The sequence below is a fragment of the Schistocerca gregaria genome, chromosome 3 (genome assembly GCF_023897955.1).
Source record: "Schistocerca gregaria isolate iqSchGreg1 chromosome 3, iqSchGreg1.2, whole genome shotgun sequence".
Classification (NCBI taxonomy): domain Eukaryota; kingdom Metazoa; phylum Arthropoda; class Insecta; order Orthoptera; family Acrididae; genus Schistocerca; species Schistocerca gregaria.
Genome location: NC_064922.1, coordinates 497,583,266 through 497,599,167, shown reverse-complemented (window position 1 = coordinate 497,599,167; position 15,902 = coordinate 497,583,266). Strand labels below are relative to the sequence as shown.

The window sequence follows — 15,902 nt, the reverse complement described above, 5'->3', positions numbered from 1 at the left end:
TGACTGTATGTGTTTGTGACTAGAAGGTGCATTCTAGTGGTCTACATTGTGTGCTATTCTATTTGTGCATAAAAATAATGTGCGTGAGTTGTTCAGCATCTGTATCACAATATGCCATCATGGAGAAAAAGTGTCAATAACCTAATAAATGACTTAGCAGTTTCAGTGCATACCCCGCTATAAAGCGAAATATACATTCTAGGAATTACCTCTTAAGCCGTGTCTTAGCAATTGTTTCGTAATATCCTTTCTTCCAAGAGCATCAATCGTTCAAGTTATGTAGGAGAAGTTCTGTGGAGTTGTGAAAGTATGAGGAAGGTTTTGGTGGAAGTAATGCTGTGAGGGTGGACAGTGGGTCGTGTGGCTGTATAACTTAGTCTGTAGAGCGTTGGTCGTGAAAGATACGGTATTGCGCTAATGTCTGCATCAGGCACACAGTTTTAATCTGCCAAGAGACACCTCCACTTCACGGTGACGTTGACTTCCGTTCCGTCGACATCCATTGCGACCATTTCTTTCGTGACCCTACAAAACAGTACCATATATTATATCTTACGACTAAGTTCGTTCGGCTTATATCTCATCGGTTATGTGAGATAATTAAATAACTCCAAAATTTTCGAGACAGCGTCCCACGCTAGATCTTTGGCCATTTGTCAACTTAGCCATCGTGGTAGTCCCACAGAAATATCTGCGTGTAGCCCTTTTGCACAACCTCTTAGATAGGTTTCAGTTTTGGTTAGTATTGGTGTAAGTGTACAGTAACAACACGTGAACATGTACGGAAACGAAAAATACGTAGATCCGGTTAGTAAATTCCTTTCTTTTGACGAAGTGAAATTTGAGATGTTTTATTTTTTGAAGCAAGAGAAAATAAAAATCACGTGTTTACGTGAGTTATGCACATATGGATGTATGCTCTTGGTTGTTTCTGTATGTTATTGAATGTTTATTTTCATTCATTATCCGCACATTGGTAGTGAATTATACGCGGCTTCAATTAATCATTATTATATTGTTTCATATTTATTGCCGCTGTTATATTTAGATTAATCATTTGATGTTGCTGTGACAGTGTGCTCAGAATGATTTTCAGTATTTATGTGGATACTGTAAGAATTTTACCGTTCGATTCTGAGAATATTAAAAATATGGGTACATTCACTTTTCAAACTATGGAAGCATTACTATAAATCTTAAACTTTTGTTGCGCAGTCACCCTCATTTCGTGTAAACTGCCTCTGCTTATTGGAATGCTGGGTGTTTACATTTGGCACTGTAATTAAGATACCGCAACCAAATATTAAACAGTTAAAAATAACATATACATGGCAGCGAAGATTGTAATGCAGGTAGAAGCAAATCTCGTGCAGGTCTAAGGGAGTTTTCGACGTTTGTAAACTACGCCGTGTATAGAATATAATGATGTCCAGTAGTTGAAGTGCTTGCGCACAAAGGTATTAAAAGCCTGCTTCAAATAATGTAAGTTACGAAACTGATGCTTTAATCCTGCGAGGAATGTATATTAGGAATCATAGTATGTGTATTGTGTACGTAAATAATACTGTGAAATATAGTCATTCAGCTACTTTGAATGTAAAACTGCCCGAATCCTTAAATAGGTTGTTGATGTGAAACTGACCAGAAATATGGCACTGTCCGTATTTCACTACCATTTATGAACAAAGAGAGAACCAAAAATTTTACGTAGTATTGGCTCTTCATGGCATTTCATCATATGAGTGAATGTTGCCCGCCTGTAAACCCAATTTTAGAAAAAAAATTGGACCTTAGAAGTGATTTTTTTCGAAAATAATTGTTTACACGATCATTTAAGAAGGGAACGATAAAACCAGAGCTTGAGGTAGGTTTAATTGAATATCTACTATGTTAGGTAATCGGCTACAATGTTGCTAAATGTGCATTGCTGTTTTAATTATTTAAAGTGAAAGTGTTTTAAGTATGGACGATATGCAGACCTAGGCGTACACTACAAAATCATTGTTATAAATTGGTGTTACACTCGTCTATTCATTGGCTTGCCAGATTGTCACGTTCTAACCTAAGTTAGACTTTGGGCGACACTACAGGTTAATCTGTCATCACAAATGACATTTATTTGTATTTTTATTTTTTTTCCCCTTTTTTGTTGGTGGGGGCCATCATCACACTTTGGAACCCAGGTGTTTATTTATTGAGGTTCAACTGTAATAATGTTGTTTAGTGAATAATTGCACACATTAAAATAATGCATTAATATTGTTGGCTAAGTGTGTGAGACTGTCATATGTACACTGTAAACTTGCTCTTGTTGCTAAATGTTTAATAGTACCACCAACGCCATCACATGAATTTTTGCCATGACTAGTGGTAAAAAATTCCATTCTGCAGTTACACCATGATCTTGCTTGTGATGGCACAAATTTAAAAAGTTCTTAAAGTTTTTACATTGTGCAGAACTGCCATCACTGAAGTACATAACATGTTGGATGTATGGTAATTCTTGCAGTACATAAATAACAGTTTTCTGGAAAACATGGAATGTGTTTGTATCATACTGAAAACAGTCACTTATACAACACTATGACATTGAATAAATGCAATCATCTGTTTTAAAGTACACCACAAAATGATGGAGGGTGACTTGAATGTTCTGCCAGTGAAATCCTTGTGCAGCATCCTGAAGCAAACAGGTATAGTTTTCTGCAAAGTCCACTATGATGATGCGTGTAGCTTCAGGGAGGGTTTCTTTGCTTGATTTGAAGTTGTGACTGAGATTCTGATACATAATGATGTTGTGTTAAGTTTTTGCATGAGATACTCCACAAATTCATTATTCGTCTTCAATAATGTCTCCAGTGTATGTTAATCAGTTTGCATCCATTGTCTGAATACAACATTTTCACAATCTTGTAAGGACTCCAGCTCCATTAAAAAATTGCGCAGTTCATATTCGTCATGACACTGAGACCAGCGATGCAGTATGCACTCCTCGTTTTCCAGGTTGCACCCAAGTTTCTGTAGAAGTTCAGTGTACGGGTCTTTCACACGTGCTGCATGCATTGACAGTTTTATGTTTTGGTGATGCGTGCATACACATACATTATGCATTCCACGACTGTTTACAGTAACACATTCTTTTGGTCTAAGTCCACAAAATGTAGTAAAACCAATTTTATCTTCAGGATATTTTTCTCTGAAAGCTAAGTGCACATCTTTCAGATTATGTAAAATTAGTCTCTTTGTCTTGTACACTCTTTTGCTGTTTTCTGAAGGGGCATACAGACAGAATTTTTTAATAGCAGAAAAGTGACTTATATCATCTTTACAGTAAACATTCTGGACATGTTTTTCCATATCCTTTCCTATCCTGTTTCTCACTTCATAACTCTTTTGACAAAATACCATCTTGTTTTAGCATTGCCATCAATTTCTTTACCATGTATTCGGTAGTGTTAAAAAAACATTTTGATTTTTTCTTTATTCCAATAAGCTGGTGCTGAGGTAAGTATATGTAGTTTTTCTTTAACAGAACTTCTGCTTGAATTTCTCTTCAAGCTTTTGCATTAAAATATTAGCGTCTGTACATTCAGCTCTGCCAGTTTCTTCAGACACATTTTTCACTGGAACATGTAACACTTCTGATGCTGTTAGCTGGAATTTTAAAGCTAAGTGATGAGACTTGGATCGAATATATTCTGTATGCCTGTCTTGTGCTCTCTTGGTAACCTTGAATGGTGAAATTTCAAGTAATTCACAACTTTAATTAAGTTTTTGAAGAGCTGTAGATGGATCTGGTGTATATTCTTGATCTTCAACTTCACTTTCATCCATCCCTGGAAAGTTATCCCCATGGAGGAGATAAAATGTCCTTACAGCATGTTATGCACTGCTTGGTACCTGGGATAAGTCCAAAGGTTTTATATTTCCTTGCCATGGTTAAAGAAATAGGTTTAAGAGATTTCTTAGCAGTCTTTTTACCATGCTTCTTAAAAGGGTCACAGCAAATTCTTTGTCTTCAGATGTTCCCAAATAGAGCCTTTTGTGAGAAGAACAAACACACTCAATATTTTCACAGGTGCTTCTTAGCTTCAATAATTCAGTATCAGCTTGATTGAGGCTTGACATATCTATTAAATCAAGCCCTCCACTGCTGCTACTTTTGTTCTGACACACAACTGCTGACAAAAGACCTAAAGAACATTTGTTTTCCATTGTGATTTTTAATCAACTGCGTATGTTGCAGAAAAGAACTGGATGATTTGAAACTTTTTATGTCATCTAATTAGTCAAGAATGTCCTATGAAGAATCTGGAATGGGGAAATGAGAAAGAGTTAATGACCACTTTAATAAGTGATCTCCTACATTCACATTATGGAATACCTTTGTATTACAGTCAGACCCCTCGATATGTAAAACCTCTTAATATGATATTCTAAAAACCCTCAGCTTGATAGTGTGAGGTATTTTATGATAATCAATCAAATGCTACTGTAGGAGCATAGTAAGATTCATAATACAAAAAACCTGTGATTGTGGAATTGAATTAAGTTTATTTTAATTTGTTTTATTTATTTTATTTGAATTATCATATATAAGTATAAATTTGACATAAATAAAGAAAATATTTTTTGTTTAAATTCTGTGAAAATATATATGAAACACTTATAACCTTAAAAATGTAGTATTGATAATGTCTTAACAGCCTTTAAAATAGAATACCTAAAAATTCACTTTCAACTGTCAATAACAAAATCAGTGACAAAAATAAATAATATCTATTTATTTATTACTTGGTTATATATTGTTAAAATTGAGTGGATTAATGATTGGTTTGAAGGTAATATATATTTCAAGTATATAAATTAATTTAATAAATAAATAAATGCACAAATCTCAATTTTTTTAAATTTTATAATTAAATTTATATCGTATAGTGAATAGATAATAGTGTGAAGAGTAATAACTAATTATAAAAAACCTTCAAAATGGAGTTATAAATATGACTAAATTTTAATGTATGAATTATCATTGATCATAATATAATTTTGTATGAAACAAAATTATTTATTATTAATAAATAATAATAATATTTATACAAGTATATCATTATTTCTGATGATAATTGATATAAAAAATCGCCTGAAAAAAAATTAAATAAAATACGTGATCTTTTTTCACTCATTATAATATTTGATAAGTGAAATTCACTAAAACCTCTGATAACAAGCCACAATTAAACACAGCATATACTGCAACTACTGTTTGTAGGTTATAATATGATTGAGTGGTCTGGCGTTGCTTCATAAAAATTACACATCATCAGAGGGAACATTGAAAAAATGCAAGAAGTTAAATTAAGTCTCCCTAGTTATACGTTACTGCACAACTATGCATGAATTGGATGAATTCTTTCTCTTTTTAATTTCAATCGTTCCTTTTCGCTATCTCATATTGAGGGGCTCTATTTCCTGAACATTATCACACTGTGGGATTCGGCTGTACTTTCAAATAACTTACCAGACAGAATGTCTGCTTATGTAAACAGCACAAAATCAATACAAAACACACACACACACACACACACACACACACACACACACACACACACAGCCTGTGTTGCATGTGAGTGTTGTTGCTAGACTGAATTTTTCATAGTTGTTTCATGTATTGATGATTAGCTATTTGAAGCAATTAATTATTACAGCGTTATTGAAAAGGTATAAGATCTAACAATAAAGGACAAACACCCTTCTGATTTATTTCTTTTTTATGTTGAAAATTATGGCAGTAGAAATTATTTGAAACAAAAATTCAGATGGTGAAACTTGTGATTCTGCTGGGGAAAAAATCCTGAAATTTGCAAAAAAAATTGGTGAGACATTGCATTAATGACAAATTTTCAAACATTTGTTTCTTAGACACAGCACTTTAATAATTTTTGTATTATAGCTCCTATTCTTTTACTTTCCAATGACACCAAAATTGATTCATAAATAAAAAAGTTATAGTGGTTACAAACTTACAAGGCACTTCATTTCTCAATGCCAGTTGGAAGAAGGGGCCTACATTTCAAAATGGTCTCCTAATTAAAATTTTGGTCAAAAAAAATCCAGAAAAAATATTTTAAGCGTAAATTTTACACCAAAATTTCAGAAAAATCTGTGGCATAAGGGCAACAACCACTGGGTGATTTCACATGAAATTACTCTTGTTTGAGCTAGGTAATGACAAATCAGTGAATCTGTCTGACCTTATTTCACCCCTTTAGTGGTTGAATTTCCAAAACCAGTGAAGCACATATTTTTTCCTCTCCAACCGAGAAGCCAAACACCAATATTCAAAGATTTAGCTTTAACAATGCTTTTGTTGTGAAATATTTTCATAAAATGCAAAGTGGTGTGGCTTTTCATTGTAACAATACTTATCTTGTGAGTTGGTAATGCCATAACATAGTGTTAAAACAGTTACAAGATAAAGTAGTAACACATCTGTAGGATTGAGTTGTCATCTTGAGGTTACCTCCGCAAGCTGCTCTGCGGTGTGTGGTGGAGGGTACTTTGCGTACCATCACTTTCTTCCTTTCCTGTTCTTGTCACAGATGGTTCACAGGAAGAATGATTGAGCTGGTAAATCTCAGTGTGAGCTCAAATCTCCCTAATTATGCCTTTATGGTCTTGGACGTACTTGGTTGACTCTTACGAAAGTACGCTCTCATAACTTAATACTAAAGCACACCATAATGCAAAATTTTTCTCTTGTAGCATTTGCCACTGAAGGTAAATGAGTGTCTCCATGATGCTGTTTCGCTTACTAAATGAACTTGTTACAAAATGTGCTGCTCTTTTGTGGGTCTTCTCTATCAGTTTTATGCATTAGCTCCATTATAAATGACACTGTAAGCATACTCTTAGATATTTTATCCATGTGACTTACGCATTTGTGTAATGATACAGGGTGTTTCAAAAATGACCAGTATATTTGAAACGGCAATACAAACTAAACGAGCAGCGATAGAAATACACCGTTTGTTGCAATATGCTTGGGACAACAGTACATTTTCAGGCAGACAAACTTTCGAAATTACAGTAGTTACAATTGTCAACAACAGATGGTGCTGCGGTCTGGGACACTCTATAGTACGATATTTTCCACATATCCACCATGTGTAGCAATAATATGGCGTAGTCTCTAAATGAAATTACCCGAAACCTTTGACAACGTGTCTGGCGGAATGGCTTCACATGCAGATGAGATGTACTGCTTCAGCTGTTCAATTGTTTCTGGATTCTGGCGGTACACCTGGTCTTTCAAGTGTCCCCACAGAAAGGGGTTCATGTCTGGCAAATAGGGAGGCCAATCCACGCCGCCTCCTGTATGTTTCGGATAGCACAAAGCAATCACACGATCATCAAAATATTCATTCAGGAAATTAAAGACGTCGGCTGTGCAATGTGGCCGGGCAGCATCTTGCATAAACCACGAGGTGTTCGCAGTGTCGTCTAAGGCAGTTTGTACCGCCACAAATTCACGAAGAATGTCCAGATAGCATGATGCAGTAATCGTTTCGGATTTGAAAAATGGGCCAATGATTCCTTTGGAAGAAATGGCGGCCCAGACCAGTACTTTTTGAGGATGCAGGGACGACGGGACTGCAACATGGAGCTTTTCGGTTCCCCATATGCGCCAGTTCTGTTTATTGACGAAGCCATCCAGGTAAAAATAAGCTTCGTCGGTAAACCAAATGCTGCCCACATGCATATCGCCGTCATCAATCCTGTGCACTATATCGTTAGCAAATGTCTCTTGTGCAGCAATGGTAGCGGCGCTGAGGGGTTGCCGCGTTTGAATTTTGTATGGATAGAGGTGTAAACTCTGGCGCATGAGACTATACGTGGACGTTGGCATCATTTGGACCGCAGCTGCAACACGGCGAACGGAAACCCGAGGCCGCTGTTGGATCACTTGCTGCACTAGCTGCGCGTTGCCCTCTGTGGTTGCCGTACGTGGTCGCCCTACCTTTCCAGCACGTTCATCCGTCACGTTCCCAGTCCGTTGAAATTTTTCAAACAGATCCTTTATTGTATCGCTTTTCGGCCCTTTGGTTACATTAAACCTCCGTTGAAAACTTCGTCATGTTGCAACAACACTGTGTTCTAGGCGGTGGTATTCCAACACCAGAAAAATCCTCTGTTCTAAGGAATAAACCATGTTGTCCACAGCACACTTGCACGTTGTCAACAACACATGCTTACAGCAGAAAGACGACGTACAGAATGGCGCACCCACAGACTGTGTTGTCTTCTATATCTTTCACATCACTTGCAGCGCCATCTATTGTTGAAAATTATAACTACTGTAATTTCGAAAGTTTGTCCGCCTGAAAATGTACTGTTGTCCCAAGCATATTGCAACAAACTGTGTATTTCTATCGCTGCTCGTTTAGTTTTTATTGCCGTTTCAAATATACCGGTCATTTTTGAAACACACTGTACATTAAAGGGTCTTCCAGCCTATTTATGTGTAGTACAGTACATTTGTTTATGTTAAGGGTCAGTTGCCAGTTCATGAGTCAAGCACTGATCTTCAGATCTTCCTGTGTTTTGCTACAATTCTCTAGCATTGCCAGTTTTCTGTATACATCTGCATCATCCATAAAAAACCTCATGGAACTTCTGACATTAACCAGTATGCAATTTATATGCGGTGGTAGAAAAAGGCAAGCTTCATACAGTATTTTGAGAAATGACAGTATGTACCAAAAAAAGTCAAAATTGTCTAATAAACATACACTGTAAAATGCATACCTAGCTATGAACAGTTTTCATATTTGTTATTGTGAAACATATCTCTTGGTACAAACTCTTCGCTGTTACACATTACCAAAGATGTCTAATTGTGCAAGGTATCATTAGTTCTCATCAGATGACTTGACTGTTTTGCTAGAGGATGTACCATTCCAACGACTGCAGATGTGGTTCATGCATGACAAAGCACCAGTCTCTTTTCTTCAAAATGACCGAGAATGGATCACATAGAAATTTTATGGGTGATGGATTGGTTGGGGAGGCCCATTGCCTTATATTAACCCCTTGGCTTTCAGGTTGTGGGAACACTCGAAATCTTTGCTGTCTGCAAGCCCCGTTAATGATGTACTAGCACTACAGGAATGGGAAAGTGTACACTTACAGCGTCAGTGGCCTTATTGTTGTTTTGGTGTTGGTGACTGTTTGTGCAGTGAATGAGGAGAAGGGAAAGCGAGAAATGGCAATTTCGGTGGTTAGGAAAAATTACAGAACCAGTGAGAAAACTGTTTTGTACACCATTATGATGTAGAAAGTATGAAATTTTTATGATGTGGAAAGTTCGAAATTTGTCGGAGCACGATGGAATATGTTGTGCAGAATGTTATCATATAAAACAGAATATTCCATAAAATTTAACTGTGTTCTTAGGTTCCTGTATAACCACCACCTTGATAATTGGGGCATTCGAAAAATGTCCGAAGTTTTCAAAATGATCCATGGGCTGTGCTTCAGATCAGTCCATCACCACAGCCAGATTTCTTCCAGTTATATTCACTGTTTTCCCCAATTCGCAACTAAACTATAATGTTAGAAAACGAAACAATATCCCAAGAAATCTTGACATATTCAAAGAAACACATGATGCAAGAAAGACACATGAAAAACCAGTAATCAAATTTATAATCAGTAATATCCAAATTAATAATTGTTGGTATCACTCAACCCATGTCTAAAACAAAAGTAATAAATTTGTATCTTCCATTGAAACAAGTCATTAGGTTTAGCAATTCTCATTGGCTGCTGTATCATCTGATTGAATGTACCAAAGGAAATCAATTGGCAATTGCAGCGTGCACCAGAAGAGCTGCCAACACTGTAAGTGCACTTTAATTCGGGAACGTGTCATCAGTGACTGCCAGGCCACCTGTGACTAACCTGGATGGCGATGGCTCTCTGATGAATTTGTAGTAGCAAGCAGATTACATTCTGTTGTTTCCAGTAAAACAATGTGTTCCACAGGTTGTTCATAATAGCAGAGGACTTGCAATATAAAAGATGTTTCATAAAAGCAAAGTTTTTAAGGTATGCACTTTGAGGCTATGTTTACTTTCACATTGTGTTCTTGTTTTGGTCCCTACTAGTACCTCTCAAAATATGAAATACTTTGTTTCACCCTATACAGATTCTGAAAAGTAATGCCCCTTGGGGCACTTCCAAAGTTACTTTTCTTTCTGAATATTTCTTCTCACCTTTAAGAATGACTTGCTGCGTTTTGTTTGCTAAAACTCTTAAATCCAGTCGCACAAAGTTGGTCTGATGTTCTGCATGCTTGTATTTTGTTCATTAGGCAGCATTGCAGAACTATATTTGAACACCTTCCAGAAGCCAAGCAACATGACGCCAACCTTTCTGGGTCTTATGTACAAATAGAGCAAGCTGGGTTACCCAAAATTGTACAATAGTATCATATTTTGTATTATGGTAGATCTTCAAAGTGGAACTGAAAATGAGTTTAAGTGAGCCATGTGCCTAATACTCTACACTTAACAGTTTGAAAAACCTTAATCATTCAATGTTCTGATTGAGACAACAGTACTATGCATTTTGATATGTCAGTGGCATGTTAGTCCCTGGTATTCTGCCATTGGAACCTTCCTGGAGATGAATCATTGCACTGGTAAGCACAGTGATCAGAAATTTCAAACCATTGCACTGGTAAGCACAGTGATCAGAAATTTCAAACCATGTGTAATATCCTTTCTTATTACATGACTACCTAAGAAAGTAAAACATAATATCTATCGGGTGAAATAAAAACAAACCATTAATAGTAAACAAATCATTAATAGTGATCTTGTTATCGAAGTGGGGTTGGTTGAACCTAGCACAATCGGACTTAGCTATGACCCGTGACAGAGAGATGTTGAGGGTATATGATGTCTTAACAAATGCAAGCAAAGATAGAACAGAACACTGACAGTATTGATTCTGATTCTTTATTACTTTTTTTAATGTGTTTTGTGACTGATTTGTAGTGAAACACAATGTCTGGGTTAGTTTGGAATGTGGGGAAGACAATTAATTTGAAATCAGGAGGATAACCATAGTTTTTGAAATGGTGCATATTTTATGCATATTGTGATTTATGAGTTGTTTATCTCTGTCATTTTGATGTCTTCATAGGTCAGTGTAGATACGTGATATCAGTAGGTGTTTACAAATCCACAGATTTTAGTCTTCAATTGGTCTATGGTTTTTTTTTTGTCACTTGTTGCCTCTTTCACCTCTAGCAGTCATTTTAATTTAAAAATTGTCTAGTTGCAGCATGATTTGGAGAATGCTTTAAACTGCATGTCACCTATAAATGTCAGTGTAATTTTGTTACCCATTTTTATCTGGAATTTCTATATCACACTTTTCTGGTCTGGATAGATTCAACTCTTAGCAAACAATATATACAACCATAACTCTGTTTGCTGTTGCCATCAATGATGATGTAAATGTAGTGGGCACCACAATCTCTCTCCGTTACTGTATGTGGATAATCTTTGCCTGTAGTGTGGCTCTGCATCACTGCGCACTGCTGAGTGCCAACATCAGGGCTGTCTGGAGAGTACAAGACTGGGCCCTGCATGATGCCCATCAGTTTTCTCCTTAGAAATCAGGAGTTGTGCATTTTTACCAACTGGTCTGTACACCCGCACCCAGAAATTTCTTGCTGACCAGTGACTTGAAGTCGTCAGAACTTTTCAATTTGTTGGTATTTTATTTGACAACGAGCTAACTTGGCTGCCACATGCCTGCCAGCTCGAGATAACTTGTATGCTGAAGCTAAATGCTCTCTTATTTTCTTAGTAACTCCTTGTGGGGTGTGGTCTGGTTAGTTCTTCTTATATTGTACAAAGCTCTGGTTTTATCATACTAAGAGTATGGATGTGTTGCCTGTGGGTTGGTAGCACCTATCTTACCAAGTATGCTGGACCCTGATCACGACACTGGCATGCGATTGGCGACAGGGGCCTTCTGACTGAACCTGTTGACAGCCTCCTGGTGGAAGCCAGTGTCCCATCACTGCGAGTTAGACGACGACAGCTTGTGGCTAATTATGCTATCACAGTCTGTCAGATGCCTACTCACCCATTCCACAGAACTCTTGCTTTAGACTGTTAGCACACCATCCATAACTGGGTAGACCAGCAGGGATCCAACTCCATACTCTACTGAAGAACCTCCAACAACCTCTTTGTTTCTAGGGATCTCCCTCCCTCGGCAACCTCCTCCTGCCCCCCCCCCCCCCCCCCTGCACCTGACACACACACACACACACACACACACACACACACACACACACACACACACACACACACGCACACACACACACACACACACACACACACACACACTTGCACACTCCAGTGATACAGTTGCACCTCTGTTGTGGCCCCAAGAAAGATGCTGATCCTACTGTTCTCCTACATGTTTTGTTCGATCCTCTACAATTATTCTAATTCGGTATGAATCTACACAGACAGTTCAAAAGTCAACGATAGGGTTTTACTCTTTTACACATGCAAGGGGGCATGAGAAACTCACTCTGTCGAGTGCCTGCAGTGTATACACTGCAGAGTTGGTTGCCATTCAAGAATTACAGTTCGTCAAATTCGGGAATTCCATGAGTTGCTTGAAAGGCCAGTGCTATCCCAAAAATCTGTTTGTTGCCAACATCCAGGACCTCTACAGCTCTGGAAAGACAGTGACCTTCATCTGGACACTGAGCCACATGGGCATTCCAGGAGATGAATTTGTCGATCATCTAGCTAAAGATGCAAATTCAGGAGAGCGTCTTGACATCAGAAAACCAGATGCAGACTTAGATTACAACTTTGATCCAATATTGTAAGGCTCTGAGAATTGGAATGGCAGGCTGCTACGACCCAATACAAGTTAAGAGTGATTAAGGGGTCCACAAAGGTGTGGCATCCATCTTGCCAGACCTTTTGGAAAGATGCTGTTGTGACGGGCTGACTGTGCATCAGCCACACTAGACTCAACTGAGAGTTCTTTCTGTGTTGGGAGGGTCCTCCTCATTGCAGCTGTGATAGTCTATTGTCAGTAACGCATGTTCTTGGTGAATGCATCCTGATTGCCGACCCGCAGCACACTCTCAGCTTGCCTACCTCACTGCCTCAGATGCTTGTGGATGATGAGGCAGCCACTATCAAAGTGTTGCATTTCCCGAGGGAGAGCAGTTTTTGCACTAAACTATAATAATCCCCCACTTAGTGTTAGGGGTAGATGTGGGGCAGGCGAGTCTCCCTGTGCAGTGGGTACCCCCACCCCATGTGACTGCAATTTGTGTACTTTCATCCTCCCTCACCTTTTTGTGCCTTTAGACCCTCTTGTGTGTGGTGCTGCTTGGGTTATTTCTCTGTTTTATTTTACATATTGTGTTAAAACTTTTGTCACATCCGTTTTCAAACTCTTTAACTTGGTTATATAGTTGGAGCAACCAAGTCCCCACTTTTCCACTTTTTACATGTTTCTCTCTTGAAAAGGAGGAACTGATAACCTAGCAGTTTAATCTCTTTGAACACATAATCATCAGCGTCGTCATCCGTATGTTAGTTTAACAGTCAGAAGAAGCAAGTGCTTACCAATTCCCGTATGTCCAGTTTACCCTGGTCGGGATAACAATGTGACGACAGATAGATTTTTCTTTTTACATTAAGATACTATAGCTAGAAGAAGAGAATGAACATTGTTGTGCCTTCTGTCCTACTCACCATTTTTGTATCACTGATTGAAGTCCCGGGTACGAAAGTCAGATTGGGACAACAGTTGTTACTGGATATGTTAATATTGTGATTTTTATTTGTACTTCTCTGTGGTGATTGTTTTATATTACAAAACACAAAGTCTGAAACCAGAAGCAAAAGTGCATGGAAAAGTGACGAAGCTGTTAAAATACTGCAAGGGAGACTCAGTAATACACTTGAACTGGAAATACGTGAGTAGATAGTGTCTTGAAAGGCACAGGTGTTGCTGCTGTAGCCATATTGCACCCGCCGTGGATAATGCAGCATAGGCAACATTCCCCCTCCCCCCGTCAATGTACTCACCATGTTCACGTTGTTCTGATCCACATTTAGGTCATGCTACAGCTTGCTATTTTTAAATTCCACACGATGAAACCCTTTCTCCCTCCCTCTCTTTCATAAGTGAATGGATAATACTCCTCCTCTACATGTTTTATTTAATAATAGCTTATCACAGACTGGCATCCCTTTTCTCATGACTTTTAATACTGATTCAGCTTTACACAAATTATCAGCCACAGGCAAATCCCTAGGAAATTAAATTTAACCTTCTCCAAACCAGGTTAATCAACTTTAATAGTAACTCGACCGACACTCCCCCCCCCCTCACTTTTCCCCTTGTACTAACTGCAGCACTACAATCTTCCCTACAAAGAGGAAAATTAACCAACAGACATGCAAAACCAGACACCCTGCCCTGAATACAAATGAAGAGTTTTCTCAAAATTAAATAAGTACTTCTCGAAGTGCGTAACCACCTCAATCAACTATTAAATACAGTCACACTGCCAGCTTGACTTAAATGGATCATTAGTTCAACGACTGGACCAACAGAGGTTGCACAAAAATATGGAAGCACCAAAACCACTACATGTCACAACACCTAATACGGTGTAAGACGCCGGTTGGCATTAAATACAGCTTCCAGGCATGTCGGAGTGGATGAGTACAGGTCCAGTACGCTTTACAAGGGAATCTTGGAATCTTATACCATTCTTTCTGAAAAATAGTGGTAAGTTCAGATAATGATGGAGGTGTATAGCGATCATGCACTGTTCTCTTCAAAATAGACCACAAAGCATCAATAATATTGAAATCCTGGAACTGTGGTTGTCAGGGGAGATGTGACAATTCATCCAGGTGCCAGATGCTCACAAATCTAGTCTTGGATGTGCAAGCAGTGTGAACAGGGAGCCTGTCATCTTTGAATGCAGCATCACCTTTGGGGCACAAACATAACGTGATGGACCTGGCCAGCCAGAATGATCACATAATCATTGGCAGTAACACAATCTGGCAGAACAACCATCAGATCAATTGAATACCATAATATTGCTGCCCAAATCATTGTTAAACTCTCGCTGTGTTTTGCTCCTGGAGTGTGAACTTGACCGGAAAGTTGAAAACAGTGTGAAACAAGACGTCATCTGACCAAATGACTTTATTCCATTGCCCCATAGTCCAGGTTTTATATCTTTGACACCAAATTTTCCTGTTAAAGGCATTTATATCACTGATCAGTTGTTTTGGAATTCCAGCTCACCCGGTAATTTCCTGCTTATGGAGCTCCCTTTTTGTTATTTTGGTGCCAACAGGGTTCACTAGTGCAACATTCAGTACTGTAGTGACTTTCACAGGTGTCTTTGCTTTATTTTTCATCACAATCCTCTTCAGTGGCTGCCTGCCAGTTTTGTCCGAGTTATTACTTAGTGGATGACACTTTTCCACTTTCAGTGTATGCTGCACAAACTTTTGGTGTGGTGTGTTAGAAACACCAAATGCTTAGGCTATGTTGATTATAGTAGCACCCACCATACAAGCACCAACAATTTTTCCATGATTGAATCCACTTAGTTTTGACATAATGCACTCACAACTGCACCGATAGCTGTTCTGGTGATGACTGACACTTGCAATGTATTGAGGAGTATGCACAGGTACTGTTCATGGTCAGACACAACAGTGAAACCTGCAGGCTTGGCTATCATCTTTATTTATTTTCAAACAAGCATTTCTCATGGTGTTCCTATATTTTTGTCCAAACCATATAGATGTTAG

General features: G+C 38.1%; 1 protein-coding gene across 1 annotated transcript in view; it reads left to right on the top strand.

Moving 5' to 3' along the window:
* Positions 1–653: 653 nt before the first annotated feature.
* The window catches only part of LOC126356195 (eukaryotic translation initiation factor 3 subunit L), a 77,480-nt gene continuing 62,231 nt past the window's right edge, over positions 654–15,902 (top strand). Inside the window, exon 1 of the mRNA XM_050006981.1 lies at positions 654–807. Within this exon, the coding sequence (XP_049862938.1) occupies positions 778–807 (30 nt within the window). The 5' untranslated portion in view covers positions 654–777. The remainder of the gene's footprint in view (positions 808–15,902) is intronic.